General features: G+C 45.9%; 1 protein-coding gene across 1 annotated transcript in view; it reads right to left on the reverse strand.

Moving 5' to 3' along the window:
- LOC137353252 (annexin A10-like) overlaps nucleotides 1-12,411 on the reverse strand; it is a 127,802-nt gene extending 115,391 nt beyond the window's left edge. The window contains exon 1 of the mRNA XM_068019365.1: nucleotides 12,339-12,411. Coding sequence (XP_067875466.1) covers nucleotides 12,339-12,356 — 18 coding nt within the window. The 5' untranslated portion in view covers nucleotides 12,357-12,411. The remainder of the gene's footprint in view (nucleotides 1-12,338) is intronic.
- Between the last annotated feature and the right edge of the window lie 3,468 nt (nucleotides 12,412-15,879).

Here is a 15,879-nt window from a genome sequence, read left to right on the forward strand (position 1 = left end):
CTACCCTCTCCAAAGCCTCCACATTCTTCTGGTAGTGTGGCGACCAGAATTGCACGCAATATTCTAAGTGTGACCTGACTAAGGTTCTGTACAGCTGCAACATGACTTGCCAATTTTTATACTCTATGCCCCGACCGATGAAGGCAAGCATGCCGTATGCCTTATTGACTACCTTATTCACCTGCGTTGCCACTTTCAGTGATCTATGGACCTGTACGCCCAGATCTCTCTGCCTGTCAATACTCCTAAGGGTTCTGCCATTTACTGTATACCTCCTACCAGCATTAGACCTTCCAAAATGCATTACCTCACATTTGTCCGGATTAAACCCCATCTGCCATTTCTCTGCCCAAGTCTCCAACCAATCTATATCCTGCTGTATCCTCTGACAATCCTCATCATTATCCGCAACTCCACCAACCTTTGTGTCGTCCGCAAACTTACTAATCAGACCAGCTACATTTTCCTCCAAATCATTTATATATACTACAAAGAGCAAAGGTCCCAGCACTGATCCCTGCGGAACACCACTAGTCACATTCCTCCATTCAGAAAAACACCCATCCACTGATACCCTCTGTCTTCTATGACCGAGCCAGTTCTGTATCCATCTTGCCAGCTCACCTCTGATCCCGTGTGACTTCACCTTTTGCACCAGTCTGCCATGAGGGACCTTGTCAAAGGCTTTACTAAATTCCATGTAGATAACATCCACTGCCCTTCCTTCATCAATCATCTTTGTCACTTCCTCAAAAAACGCAATCAAATTAGTAAGACACGACCTCCCCTTCACAAAACCATGCTGTCTCTCACTAATAAGTTCTTTTGTTTCCAAATGGGAGTAAATCCTGTCCCGAATAATCCTCTCTAATAGTTTCCCTACCACTGACGTAAGGCTCACCGGCCTATAATTTCCTGGATTATCCTTGCCACCCTTCTTAAACAAAGGAACAACATTGGCTATTCTCCAGTCCTCTGGGACCTCACCTGTAGCCAATGAGGATGCAAAGATTTCTGTCAAGGACCCAGCAATTTCCTCCCTTGCCTCCCTCAGTATTCTAGGGTAGATCCCATCAGGCCCTGGGGACTTATCTATCTTAATGCTTTGCAAGACACCCAACACCTCCTCCTTTTTGATAATGAGATGACTGAGACTATCTGCACTCCCTTCCTTAGGCTCATCATCCACCAAGTCCTTCTCTTTGGTGAATACTGATGCAAAGTACTCATTTAGCACCTCGCCCATTTCCTCTGGCTCCACACACAGATTCCCATCTCCGTCTTTGAGTGGGCCAACCCTTTCCTTAGTTACCCTCTTGCTCTTTATATATGCATAAAAAGCCTTGGGATTTTCCTTAATCCTGTTTGCCAATGACTTTTCATGACCCCTTTTAGCCCTCCTAACTCCTTGCTTAAGTTCCTTCCTACTGTCTTTATATTCCTCAAGTGCTTCATCTGTTCCTAGCCTTCCAGCCCTTACAAATGCTTCCTTTTTCTTTTTGACTAGGCTCACAATATCCCGCGTTATCCAAGCTTCCCGAAACTTGCCAAACTTGTCTTTCTTCCTCACAGGAACATGCTGGTCCTGGATTCTAATCAACTGACGTTTGAAAGACTCCCACATGTCAGATGTTGATTTACCCTCAAACAGCCGCCCCCAATCTAAACAAATGGGCTAAGCTACACAGCACAAAATGGAAGGCCATAAAGGTTATTGAACAATAATTATAAATTCAATGTCTGTTCAGCTGTTATTTTATATTACTCCTTTAAATAGCAAAATTAATATAAGCTAGCTAGATTTAGATTTTTGATCTACTATACATTAAATTAAAATATTCGTTTATTAGTTGGACTGAATGTATTTTATGAACATTGCTATTTAAAATAATACAGTGTACTTTTCAAGTTTGGTTTTATATCTTACTTATTTTTGCATATATTGGGGGCAATTCTGACAGGCAAGGGAAGGTGGGTTTGGGTATGTGAGGGAAGTTAAATCCCCTAAAAGTGACATTGGGTTGGGATCCCACCATCATCTCATCCTCTTCCGGGTTTTACCCGGAAAGGTTTGAAGGCGGGGAGGAAACTGCTGTGCAATTGTTGGGTAAAACATTCAAATATTATAATATTGCTGAAAATAAAGACACGTTGTCAAAGCTTTTCGAATTGCATGCATCAGGACAATCCGCAAGAATAACCAATGTAAGGGAAAACAACAACTTATACTGCATGAAAAGAGAGTGCTGATTGATTGGCTAGTGAACTCTGATTGGTAGAAGTGTTGCCATGGAGAATGCACCAATTTATGGTGACTGACAGTTAACTGCCAAGCTTTGTTTGAAATTTAAACTAGGCAGCTTGACTCTGATTGGTCAAGGCTTTACCCTGAGGAATGAACCATCGAATGGCTGTCACTTATTTGTTCAGCTGAAACAAGCACAATGTTTGTACATATTCTTTCTGTCTGCAAAGAATAGGGCCCTGTGTATTAATATATGTAGCTTCCAATACACACAAATGCACCACACTGCGAGCCCTACTGACAATCTTAAATTGGTTGTCAGCGTAATTCTTAGCACACTGTGGATTATTTAGCAAATGTTGTCCAATCGCGGAATCACATCTAATGTTGAACACTATGTTTTGAGTTTTGCAAGCACGGGCTGGTTGGGTACGGCCTGTACCTTGCCCGTTGCGAACAGCAGAAGGGACATGTTGTTTGATACGATTCGCCAGTCTTTGGGACATATGGCCTATATACTTAGCATCACACTACCTGTTATAATAAGCACTTCAGTAGTGGTTTAATCAAGGATTCTGGCTTTAACAGCCAGTGTACCTATTTCCCGAGCTATCAGCAACTCACCAGGGTCACCAAAGTGAGTGCACAGCAGAGAGTGTTTCTTCAGTGAAATTGACAGGCTGGGAAGCCTTTGATCAGTGAAACTGAAGAGCTCCAGCCATGGCCAGGTGAGAGGCTGCTGCTCACAGAAACTCCTTCTCAGACAGTGCTTTCACTGCTTGACAGGTGATTGCCAACTTCTTGGAAGTCACTTCATCTGTCTTGCACTTCACTTAGGACAGAGGTGATGGACACAGAGATCCAGTTCCAAGGAGGTGAGACCCCCCCCACCGCAACAAATGATTTACAGACAGAGGATCAGCTATATTGACGTGTGAACACCAGTGCCTCAGGAGGCTCAGGCCCTCACGGCAGGTCATTGCTGACATCTGTAGCTGCCTGAAACAAGACCTCATTTCTAGTGGACCAGGTGGGCACGCATTGCCAGTGGCCATCAAGGCCTGTCACTGCAAGGTCACCCCATCCCTGAGTCTCTGTCTCTCCCTGGAGTTCTCCGCTCTCTTCTCCTGCAAGGACAGAAAGCAAAGAGCTATGAGTATGACAAATGGCTTATGTGGGGAGGGGGGATGGACAACATTTATGGAGTATGACTGTGAGGCATGGGTGTGAGAGGGCAATGGGATGAAGGTGAGTCTGAGTGTTGATTGCTTAGATGAGGATGTGAGGAGGTGCCTGGAGGGAGAGGAATGAGTAGAGCTACAAGGTGTGCTGTTCTGAGAGTTGTGCAGAAGAATGATGGGAAAGTCAGAGTTTGGGACTTGGCATCTGAAATTGTTATGCCACTCACCTTTCCTGCCCTCCTGAGGTCTTGGATCCTCTTGGTGCACGGTCTCCAGGTTGGAGGGACCATATTTCTGCTGTTCACATCCTTAGTCGCTTCTGTCCATGCCTGCTTGGCTTGTGAGGCTGGCCTCTTCCTCTTGTCCTTGGGAGAGTTCACCTCACAGCATCCTTTCAGATTCCACAGCAGGATCTCCAGGTAAGACTGTGACACCTGATGGGGAGCAGCATTCCCAGGTCTCCTCCCCATTCCTGTAATTGCTGCTGCTTCAAAGATCTATGAGCAAGCGAGCCATTCTGGCCCCTGCTGGGGTCCCTTTAATTAGAAATCCTTCCTTTGACAGATCTATCGTGTCATCCCGCCCACTGTCTCTGATTGGTCAAGAAACCTGGAGGCAGGATGCGAATGCCATGGCTCAGTTAAAGAGCCATGGCAAAGCTCTTTGCAACTGTCAATAGATTTCTGACCCGCTATAGGTCCCGCCATTTTGGCAGGGATCATCAGTTGAAAATTCTGCCCATTATTTCAAACTGTTTGAAATGTTCTTGTATTTATAAAATGTTATATTTATGAATATTTTACTATTTTCCAATAGTAACATGACCAGTTAGAGACTATGGATTGAATATTCAGGTCTCTCCAGGGGCAGGAGCAAAAGTCGGCGGGGGATGAAAGCGTGTTTCACCAGGTTGAGGGGAGAGTGGGCCTGAGATCCTGCCCAATCCATTAACAATGCCAATTAACATTGTTAAGGGGCTCATTGAGAACTCGTTAAGGGGCGTGTTCTGATTTTGATGGGGGCACACAGGCTGCCCGCATTATCTGGGGCAGACCAGGTGTATGGAGGAGGACACACAGTGGGGAACCAGTCATAGCTGCCCCAAGGAATTAGGGGGGGCCCCATGAAAGAGTGAAGGATGCAAAGGGGCACTTGACGATTGGCACACAAGTGCCATCGGGTCAGTGCAGGTTGTGGGCAGAGTGGGCAGTAAGCACTCAGGCAGTGCAGGAGGTCGTCATGCTCCTGGCATCACAGAGACATAAGAGGGGGAAAGGTTGCCAAACAGAATTGACAGGCCATGTTAGCACAAGGAAGGCAGCAGCTGGCAATGTGGGGATAACTCTCAGATTTTGGGTTGACTGGCAATCAGGAACAATACCCTCCACAGCTAGACCAGAGCCCTGGGCATCAAGAAGGCAGAGGAGAGGGACAAGGGGCAATAAGGACACAGAGGACATACCCTCAGCATAAGATCTACCACCAAAGATGGAGCTGCTTTGAGATGATCAAGAACTGGTGTCTCTCCAGGCAGTTGGTCACAGACATCTGTGCCCTTGTCGCTGAAGATCTCACACCTCGCAGCACTGTTGGCCATGCTCTGCCACTAGCTGTTAAAGTCACTATGGCCTTGAACTTATTTGCTTCTTGCTCCTTCGAAGGATGAGCTGTGGATCTTGGTGGCATCTCACAATGGCAAAGCTCAAAGATCACTGATGCCCTATTTGAGAGAGCGGGACAGTACATTCAGTTTCACACTGAAACGGCCTCACAGGCATAGAGGGCAGTGGGTTTCCCCAGGTGCATGGCATCATTGATTGCACCCAATTGGCCATCAAGGCACCCAATGACCAGCCACTGAGATTCATCAACAGGAAGGGATTCCACTCCCTCAACATTCACCTGGTCTGCAACCACAAGAGCTTCCTCCATGTGGGCACTCACTTTACTGGCAGCTGTCATGACTCATTCATCCTCTGCCAGTCCAGGGTGCTGCAGCTCTTCATTCCATTCCCCAAACTCCGTGGATGGATTCTAGGGGACAAGGGATATCCCTTGAAGAGATGGTTACTCACCCCTCTATAAGAACCAGAGATACAGCCAGAGAGGTATTACAACGGAACCATCTGCTCACTAGGTTAACCATTGACATACCATTGGGCTTCTGAAGATGTGTTTCCAGTGCCTGGACCAGTCAGGTGACACCCTGCAGAACACCCCTATAAGGGTCTCGCACATTGTGGTAGTCTGCTGTGCTCTCTATAGCATGGCACCCAGAGAGGGGTGGACCTTGAAGAGGGTGATTTCCTGGAACGACACAGCTCGTCGGAGGAGGAAGAAGGACAGGACATGGAAGAGGAGGCAGAGGGGAAGATGCAAAACACTGAGGTGCCCCAGCTGCACAGGGAGGTGCCTGGGCCCGGCGTGGGGGCTTGAAGATCTCATTAGGATGCCATCAACATCACGGATCTTCTGATCCAGGCACGGTTCAGCTGAGACCCTCTGACTCAGGAGGAATGGCATGGTCTGGAACTCACTCTGAGCTGCCTGTGCTAACAGCTTGGAACATGTAAACTCTTACCGCCAATGAAGGAAGCACATATGCCCAGAGGTTTCACCGCCTCCGTAGACAGACCTTTGTTCACCACTTCATCCCTCTTTTCTTATCTTGCTGTTAATAAAAGAATACTTACATACCTGGCTTCATGTGTCAGTATTTACGTGGTGCTCATGAAGGAAAACAGTGCGCAGTGGCACGTAGAAGACACCCCTGTCACTCACACAGTGCTCTGCCCGACACAATGGTCTCTACTTTCGTCCACATCTACGCAGTACTCCCCTTGTTGCTTTGGATGAGGTGGAGGCAGCCTACTCACTTGACGCTGCTTGCGGCTGAGATGCTCGTGACGGTCATCCTCGTTGTGGAACTGCCCATGGGGCATGCTGCAGGGGCACCCTCCATCACTGGGACGTGATGCTCAGATGCTCCCTCCATCAGAGGGGCTAAAGGGGCCGATGATGATGCTCCATGAGGGGTGGCGCTTCATCCTCCTCGGTGACTACCTCAGCCCTTGGATGGTGCTCCATATGACTGGAGGGGAGAACCAGCTGGGACATAACTGGCATCCACTCCAGACATCAGCGCCACTGACCTGTCCATGCTACATAGTGTGGCATGCATCCTGTGTACACCAGTGCATAGTTCCTGCATGCACTCCAAGTTCTGCTCCTTATGGCTCTTGATGAGTTTGGCCATTCTCTCAATGGAAGAGCTCATGCGTTTAAAGCCCTGAGCCATTGTGGCACATATGAGCTGGATGGATTCTTTCATTCTCAGCCCATGACTCCACACTTCCTCGGGGAGCTCTGACATGTGGGAGCACATGGGTTGCTGCTGGTCGAGACAGAGCCTCCTTTCCTGTGACTCCTGAGGCCCTGCATCTGTGCCCAGCTGAGCCGGGCTGTGTCTGTTCTCCATCCTCCCAGGGGAACAGGCCACACCTGTAACTGCCTCTGACACCTCCTCCTGCACACGAGTGTTATGCTCATCACTTAGAGCCAGCCTATCTAACCGTGTGCGAGGACCTATCGAGATGACTGTATATGTGCTGCTGAAGGGTGTGTTTGTAAGGTGTGACAGTGCCTCTTCGGAGTTCTGCTGTTGCTGTGCTTGGCCCAGTGATAGTGAGGGAGTTGGTCTCATTGCTCGATATCTGCATTTATGGGAGACACAAGAAGAGATCATGAGAACTAGCCTCAGAGAACGGAAGCCCCTGCAGTGCTGAGACTTCCCAGAACAGCTCATTGTTCGGTATGCTGTCAGACGGGGTACAACACTATGCGACCCTTCATGAATGCATTACACTCTAATCACCATCTCCACCGCAGATGCTCCTTTCCTATTGTCCGAGTTCCTCATCATCCATAACCCTGGTGAGGTCCATGGCTTCCCCCTCCATGGCAATGGTAATGTGAAGGTAGGGAATCCCTCCTCCAGTCTGGGCCCTCTCCTGGACATTATGAACCCATTTTTCCTACAAGGAGAAAACAGAGCGAGATTATGCAATGTTGTCCTCTATGGCCAATGCCAGCTACTCCAATTAACTAGAAGCTGTATATTTCAGTGCTGGCAGGTTCTCTGCAGCGCTATGGCTCTGAGCCATTCTGAGGAGTCAGTAAGTGCCCCCGACACATACCCCTGCCATGTTCAGGAGCAGCATGCAACCTGAGGCTACTCAGCTGGTGTGTCTGCTGGAGGGTGAATCCCTAGAGACCTGTCCTGAGGTTTGGGGTTGCATTCACCTAGTCAGAGCTTATCAGGTCATTAAACCTCTTCCTGCACTGGATCCAGTTTCTACGCACCATACTCCTGCAGGCTGTATCAGCTATCTCCCTCCAGGCCAGCTTAATCTGTGTGGGTGGCCTCCTCCTGCCACCATCCAGGAAGAGGACCTCCCTCTCTCCCTTATGGCCTTCAGGAGGACCTCCAGGTCTGCATCGGTGAATTGAGGGGCTGCCCTGCCACGGATTCCAGGCCTTTGTCTCTCTGGAGACATTCTATGATTCAATGATTCTATGATCTTCAAGACTGAACGTAAAGCAGTGAAATGGTAGCTACAGTAATGGCTGCCATGGTCTTTTTAAATCAGGTCCGCACTTGAAAAGTTCCTTCCTCTGTTCCTGCCCCCACGGCCATTAATTGGCTGCCAAATATGTCTCCAGGCCAATTAAGGAGGCGGCCTCATTAAAATCGGGGCAAATGACTGTTTCCCACCGGGAGCGGGTTCGGGACCTGGAAATTGTCCCGACTTTCATTTCCCGCCCCCAGAAGGAAAATCCTGCCCTATGTTGGTGAAAAGAAATTTAAAAATCATGTATTTTTAACACACAACTATCTTAAGTTAATACTACGAACAACTGCAGAATACATTTACTTCCCCTGAAGACTACAAATTATACACATAAAATTGAACTTACTAACTTAATTATGTATTTATTTATATGAAGGAGTGTTTTTTTTATTTGTTATAGGAGATGGGTATCACAGGCAAGGTGAGCATTTATTGCCCATCCCTAATTTCCCTTAAGAAGGTGACGATGAACAGCCTTCTCGAACTGCTGCAGTCCACATGGTGTGGGTACACCCAAAGTGTTGTTAGGAAGGGAGTTCCTGGAATAAAAACAAGAAATGCTGGAAATACTCAGCAGGTCTGGCAGCATCTGTGGAGAGGGAAGCAGAGTTAACGTTTCAGGTCAGTGACCTTTAATCAGATTCTGATCAGATTTCTGATCAGATCACACTTGATCAAATGCTGCCTTGATGTCAAGGGCAGTCACTCTCAGGTTACCTCTGGAATTCAGTTGTTTTGGCCATGTTTGGACCATGGCAGAAATGAGATCTGGAGCGGAGTGGCCCTGGTGGAACCCAATGTGTTTTATTCGAAGTGATGTATTAAAGTCCACAATAAACACATGAGCATAGAATTTCCAGCTGCACTGTTGCGCTGCTGGAAATGTCAAGGAGAGAACTTCTGCCGACCGTTTGGTTCCTGCCACAATCATGTTCTGAATATTAATCAATGATTTGAGCATCCCTTCCATTTTACTCTTTTGATAACGGGATGGTGGCCCAAAGTCAAACAGCAATCAACCCTTCCAGGATTGATTGCTATTTGAATTCAGCATATATGGGCCTAATATGGTGCATGTACTTGTTTTCTATGCGCGATGCCAATATCATCACCCTCTATAAAAACAAAGGTGACCGCGGTGACTGCAACAACTACCGTGGAATCTCCCTGCTCAGCATAGTGGGGAAAGTCTTTGCTCGAGTCGCTCGAAACAGGCTCCAGAAGCTGGCCGAGCGCGTCTACCCTGAGGCACAGTGTGGCTTTCGTGCAGAGAGATCGACCGTTGACATGCTGTTCTCCCTTCGTCAGATACAGGAGAAATGCCGCGAACAACAGACGTCCCTCTACATTGCTTTCATTGATCTCACCAAAGCCTTTGACCTCGTCAGCAGATGTGATCTCTTCAGACTACTAGAAAAGATTGGATGTCAACCAAACCTACTAAGTATCATCACCTCATTCCATGACAATATGAAAGGCACAATTCAACATGGTGGCTCCTCATCAGAGCCCTTTCCTATCCTGAGTGGTGTGAAACAGGGCTGTGTTCTCGCACCCACACTTTTTGGGATTTTCTTCTTCCTGCTGCTTTCACATGCGTTCAAGTCCTCTGAAGAAGGAATTTTCCTCCACACGAGATCAGGCGGCAGGTTGTTCAACCTTGCCCGTCTAAGAGTGAAGTCCAAAGTACGGAAAGTCCTCATCAGGGAACTCCTCTTTGTTGACGATGCTGCTTTAACATCTGACACGGAAGAGTGCCTGCAGAGTCTCATCGACAGGTTTGCGGCTGCCTGCAATGAATTTGGCCTAACCATCAGCCTCAAGAAAACGAACATCATGGGACAGGACGTCAGAAATGCTCCATCCATCAATATTGGCGACCACGCTCTGGAAGTGGTTCAAGAGTTCACCTACCTAGGCTCAACTATCACCAGTAACCTGTCTCTAGATGCAGAAATCAACAAGCGCATGGGAAAGGCTTCTACTGCCATGTCCAGACTGGTCAAGAGAGTATGGGAATATGGCGCACTGACACGGAACACAAAAGTCTGAGTCTATCAAGCCTGTGTCCTCAGTACCTTGCTCTATGGCAGCGAGGCCTGGACAATGATAGTCAGCCAAGAGTGACGTCTCAATTCATTCCATCTTCGCTGCCTCCGGAGAATACTTGGCATCAGGTGGCAGGACCGTATCTCCAACACAGAAGTCCTCGAGGCGGCCAACATCCCCAGCTTATACACACTACTGAGTCAGCGGCGCCTGAGATGGCTTGGCCATGTGAGCAGCATGGAAGATGGCAGGATCCCCAAAGACACATTGTACAGCGAGCTCGCCACTGGTATCAGACCCAACGGCCTTCCATGTCTCCGCTTTAAAGACGTCTGCAAACGCGACATGAAGTCCTGTGACATTGATCACAAGTCATGGGAGTCAGTTGCCAGCGTTTGCCAGAGCTGGCGGGCAGCCATAAAGGTGGGGCTAAAGTGTGGTGAGTCGAAGAGACTTAGCAGTTGGCAGGAAAGAAGACAGAGGCGAAAGGAGAGAGCCAACTGTGAAACAGCCCCGACAAACAAATTTTTCTGCAGCACCTGTGGAAGAGCCTGTCACTCTAGAATTGGCCTTTATAGCCACTCCAGGCGCTGCTCCACACACCGCTGACCACCTCCAGGTGCTTACCCATTGTCTCTCGAGATAAGGAGGCCAAAGAAGACTTGTTTTCTATAGGTGTGTGTACCACTGGCTGTAGAAGGATTTCTGAATAATCCCAGAAAACGCTCCCTCTCTGAGATGCCTCCAAATTGACATCTGGAGAGAGGGGCTGAGTGAAAAAGCACCTGTCCCTCCCTGTCAAGATTTGCTGGTGCAACTCTCAATTGGCAGAAACCTAGTGGAAATAGTTCTGTTCCAGTTTTAGGCACCTCTGTTCCTAAGATGCCTGATTTCTATCTTAAGAAAGTAGAGGTTGAAGCTATTGCTTTTACTTCATTCCAAATATTTCTCATGTTGTTTATAAGATGATCACAAACTTTATAAAGTCACATGCAAATAATTTGCAAGATATGTTAAAACTGACATAAATGAACAACTTCAAGCTAGAATGGGAGTTGGGCTCAGTGACTGTCGAACAGAATGAAGGATTGTTTTTTTTAATTATTCATTCATGGGATGTGGGCGTCGCTGGCCAGGCCAGCATTTCTTGCCCATCCCTATTTGCCCTTGAGAAGGTGGTGGTGAACTGCCTTCTTGAACCGCTGCAGTCCATTTGGGGTAGGTACACCCACAGTGCTGTTAGGAAGGGAGTTCCAGGATTTTGACCCAGTGACAGTGAAGGAATGGCGATATAGTTCCAAGTCAGGATGATGTGTGACTGGGAGGGGAACTTGCAGGTGGTGGTGTTCCCATGCATTTGCTGCCCTTGTCCTTCTAGTTGGTAGAGGTCGTTTCTATACTAAAAGGGATTGTAAAGATTTGTGCCGGATGAGTCCACCACTGGTTTAATAAGGCTACTTCAGTCAACCATATTATTGAGTTTGAGCCCTGTGATCAAATAAAACATTTGACCAAGTCAGAGCTGTCTTTGTATTCAGGTACATATCACATGCACAAAAATGATCTGTTAACATCTTGGGGCCTCATTATAATCTTTACTTAATTCCCTCTAAATTGGTGAATCTCATTCAGCTTTAATGAGATTATATCCCAGATAGAACTGACCAGAAAGGGAAGCAACTATAATGGTTTTGTTAAACTTTTCTAATATTTGTTTTAGAATAATAATTTTCTAGAAAAATACACTGGTAAAACTTTAAAAATTAATGTTAGATTCCAAGCAATTTTTACTGCTCCAATGACATCCTTTTCAGACCAAAATATTTTAAAAAATATTTTGTTTGGACTTTAATCTTCAATGTATATTATCCGGGCAAATATAAGTTGGACAAATCTCTTATGCAGTATTTAAATCTACCATCACACTTTTCAATGAAGGTACCAGGAATATGCCAGGAATCCTATCTCCTATTGGACACTCTTATGCATAGTAAAGATTTACCACTGGTCTGAACAGATTATGTTAATCATGACATGGATGACAAAAATTGGTACCTATTCTCAATACAGGCATATAGAGTTACTGAATGTAGCTGACATAAGCACTCAATACTTTAATAGCTCATTTACTGACAATATGGAAATACACCAGTGGCAAAGGACCTCTCTTTATCACACAACACTATTCCTCATGGATCCAAGAGAGAGAAAATTTTTAAACAGGATACTTACCATTTGGCCACAATACATGTTTAAGATTCACAGTCTCAGGTTTGCAGGTCTGTAATATAATCAAACTGGAATGACAAATGTGACTCTGACCTTGCAAACTATTTAAGTAGCTCATTTAATTTACATAAAGTGGTCATGCCATGAATAAATTGTACTGCCCAATCACAAGTTAGTTGCTCTGTGCGTGATGGATGAGGTCCTCTGAGCTATGAGGTTTGAATAGCTCTCTGTACTGCATAGTGCACATTGTAATATTGATTGGTTTGCCTAGTTACACAATAATTATATCACAAAATGTCACATTAGCATTCTGGCAAATTTGTACTTCACCTTCGATATTGCACAGCCCTAAGAAGCTTGCACTGCCCAAATAAAAGAACAGCTCAAATATTACTTTAAAAATTTGAACAGAAATAGATTACTCATTTATAATGCACCTGGGGCAAAGTTATATAAAACAAAAACATCCTGGAAACCATGACTAACATTTTTACAATTAATGTTGTGCAATTTTCAGAGATCCAAAGCTTAAAACAGGGTTATGCCATTCTAGGAGCATTGATGTTATTTAACAATGATCACACTACATTCGTACAGCTCAACATTGTATCGCTATTAAAGAATATTTCTCAGAATAAGGTCACAGCACAATGATTGCCAGTGCATGACTAGTATTATATTTTAAGATTTAGAGTGAGCTATAATTCTGCTGCTGTATATGATAAAAGTTGTATCTTTTTTCATTCATGTTCTTTTTTTGAGTCTTGCTGAACTATCGCTTGGTGGTCAAGTAAGTAAGCATGTGATATGTTGTCAGGGCTCTGCGATATCAATCTGTAACCAGCTGTCTGGAGGTGAATGAGAGTGGCCCAAAGCGATGTTTCCTGTTTCTTGTGGAACAATGACTAATCTCCACATCTGTTCCTGTTTTCAGATGAAAATTGGTGCGTTAGTGGTTCCAAAATCTGAAACCAAAATAGCACCCACATTGTGTCCAAGGTCTGTCCGATGTGATTTTCGAGCAGCCTTGATTTAGGTGAGTCATTGCTCCTTTCTGAAATAGGTGGGAGCAAATTCAGGTACTACACTGGTCTCAAGACCCAAACACTGTTTTCAATGCCATCTACCTCACTACTGACAGTTCTACAACCTGACCAGAAACCATGAGCGGTGCAAGTTTGGAGGACCACATTTTCAGTCTTATACAAAGGGATCCTCAACTGCTCTTTAATTGTGTAGAGGTAAAAATTGACATGGACTGATCAGGCTAAATGGCCTGTTTCCATGTTGTAACTTCTATACGCTAGAGTTCTCACTAAGCAGAGCATTGGACTACTGAAGTAAAGATTATGCTGTCTGGTCAGGTCTGGTGATGGGCCGCGCTATAGTCCACAAAGAGTGTTCAGCCTCAAAGGGATTGGTTGCATGCTGCAGAACTTTGCGCTGCAACAGGAACAACATCTAGGGCTGAATTTTGCTGTTAATGGGAAAGTCCCACCATTGGGGCTGAAGACGGGAAGTGACTCCGCTTTGGCCGGGGGCAGAATCTGGAGCAGCATATTGCCAGTGGTGGCCAATTAAGAGGCCGCCGCTGCAGCCGTCATCCAATTAAAGTGGCCATTGCTGAGGCTGCAGCTCCAGGGAGAGGATGTCTCATTGGCCAGGCACCCTCAAAAACATATATGTTAGGTTGGGGAGCACGAGAGCCAGGCATCCAGGCCCCCGTGACTGGAGTGGGGGGGTGGTGGGCTGCAGTGTCACTCATTGCCATGAGGGCAGCCATTACTAGGGGCCCCTCTGTGGGCTGTGGGGCGCCCCCACGGGACTCGCTGGGAGGCCGCCAAGGTTCACTGGGTGCTTTCTCCATGAGGTGGCGGGCCCTCTCGACACAGGCAAAATGTCAGCAGAGGTGGGAAATGGCCCCTAATTGGCCACTTAAATGGCTCAATTGACCTCCGGGCAGGCATCCAAGCCATCACCTTTCCCACCACTGGCAATATGGCATGACGGTGGGAAGATGTTGGGCTCCCCTGCCAATGCATTCCCCAGCCATTTTTCTGGCACTCATGCCTCCCAGCCTGTCCCCAAAGGGCCTGGACAATTCAGCCCCTCGAGTTACCAGGCGTTGAGCACAATGATGTAGAAACATTGAAGACATTGCAGATGGCGAGGAAGGGCTACAAACATTGGCTGCAACCAGATTTTTTTTGGCAATAACTTACTGAAGAGTGCTTCACCTGAACAGTCCCTGTTCCCCAACAATAACAATTATGTTATGCATTTTTCTAAGTCCTTCAAACATCCAAAAATTGAAACTACCTCAAAAAGCACCATTGCTATTATTATTAACTAACATTGGAGCTACAGCAGATATGACAGAAATACCCCTGGCATACAAAGATTTTGTGAAACATTGTAATTTGCAAATTCTCGGAACAAACCATTAAACTAGTGATCAACCTGGGTGGAAACCCCTGGTGCCTGCCTTATATACTCTTTTTGCTGATCTATGAATTTACCTTAAAAAAGACAGCCAGGAAAGAGAGAGAAGCAACATCCAGCAGCTGGCTTTCCAGCAAGCCAGAGGCATGTGACTTGCTGTAGAATCCTCCATCTACATTATACAGCAGTGAACTAGAAGTGGCCCACTGTCTTCAACTGCACCTTCAATCAAGAAAAAAAACTACAATCATCTCAGGCCTGCACCCATCGAGAACTTAATTTCCAAGAGAATTCAACAGGTTTATCGTGACCTCTGCCATTAAAAATTACCTTCCTTTTTATTCCCTCTCTATGTGTCTCTTCTTGCTTGCGTGTGCGTGTGCGTGTGTGTGTGAGCAAATGCATGAATGGATGCGGTTGCGACAATTTTGGGATCAGGCCTATTGATCAATAAACAACTTATTTTCCATTGTTTAAAACCTGCAAGAAAAACTGCTACTGTCTGTTTATTTAAAAAATAAAACACCAAGAGGTTACACCCTAATAACAAAACACTTGCTATGGTCAGGTGGGGAGTTGAACAGTGGGAACCACCCACATTGCACCACGTGTCTATAACAAATTGAGGGCTCGAAGCCAGGATCTGAACTGCCAGATAAATTAGTGATTTGGAAAATGGGAGGAAAATTGACCTCTAAAATTGAAAAGATAAACAAACAGGTTTTCTTGTATTCTTCTGTTTTTTTTTCTCTACAGTGTAAGAAAGAAAAAAGATGGTCACATTTAATGCTAAGGAATTTGTTCAGCAGGGAGAGATATCCCATGATAAGTTAAACAAATTAAGTGTTGAAGATTTAAAAAGCTTAGCTACAAGAGGTGGGAATCACTTTCAGACAAAAGGCAAAGAAACCTGAACTGGTAAAAAGTCTAGCCAACCAGTTTAAAGTTACCCCTGAATTAGAAGAAGACAGCCATGGAACCAGAGACTGAAAAAGTATTTCTAGCTAGAATCCATTTGCAGATCAAAAGGGAAGAAATGCATTTTCTAAAGGAGGGAGAGGAAAGAGAAATGCAAAGAGAGGAAGCAGCCAGAAAGTTT

The sequence above is a fragment of the Heterodontus francisci genome, chromosome 1 (genome assembly GCF_036365525.1).
Source record: "Heterodontus francisci isolate sHetFra1 chromosome 1, sHetFra1.hap1, whole genome shotgun sequence".
Taxonomy (NCBI): Eukaryota; Metazoa; Chordata; class Chondrichthyes; order Heterodontiformes; family Heterodontidae; genus Heterodontus; species Heterodontus francisci.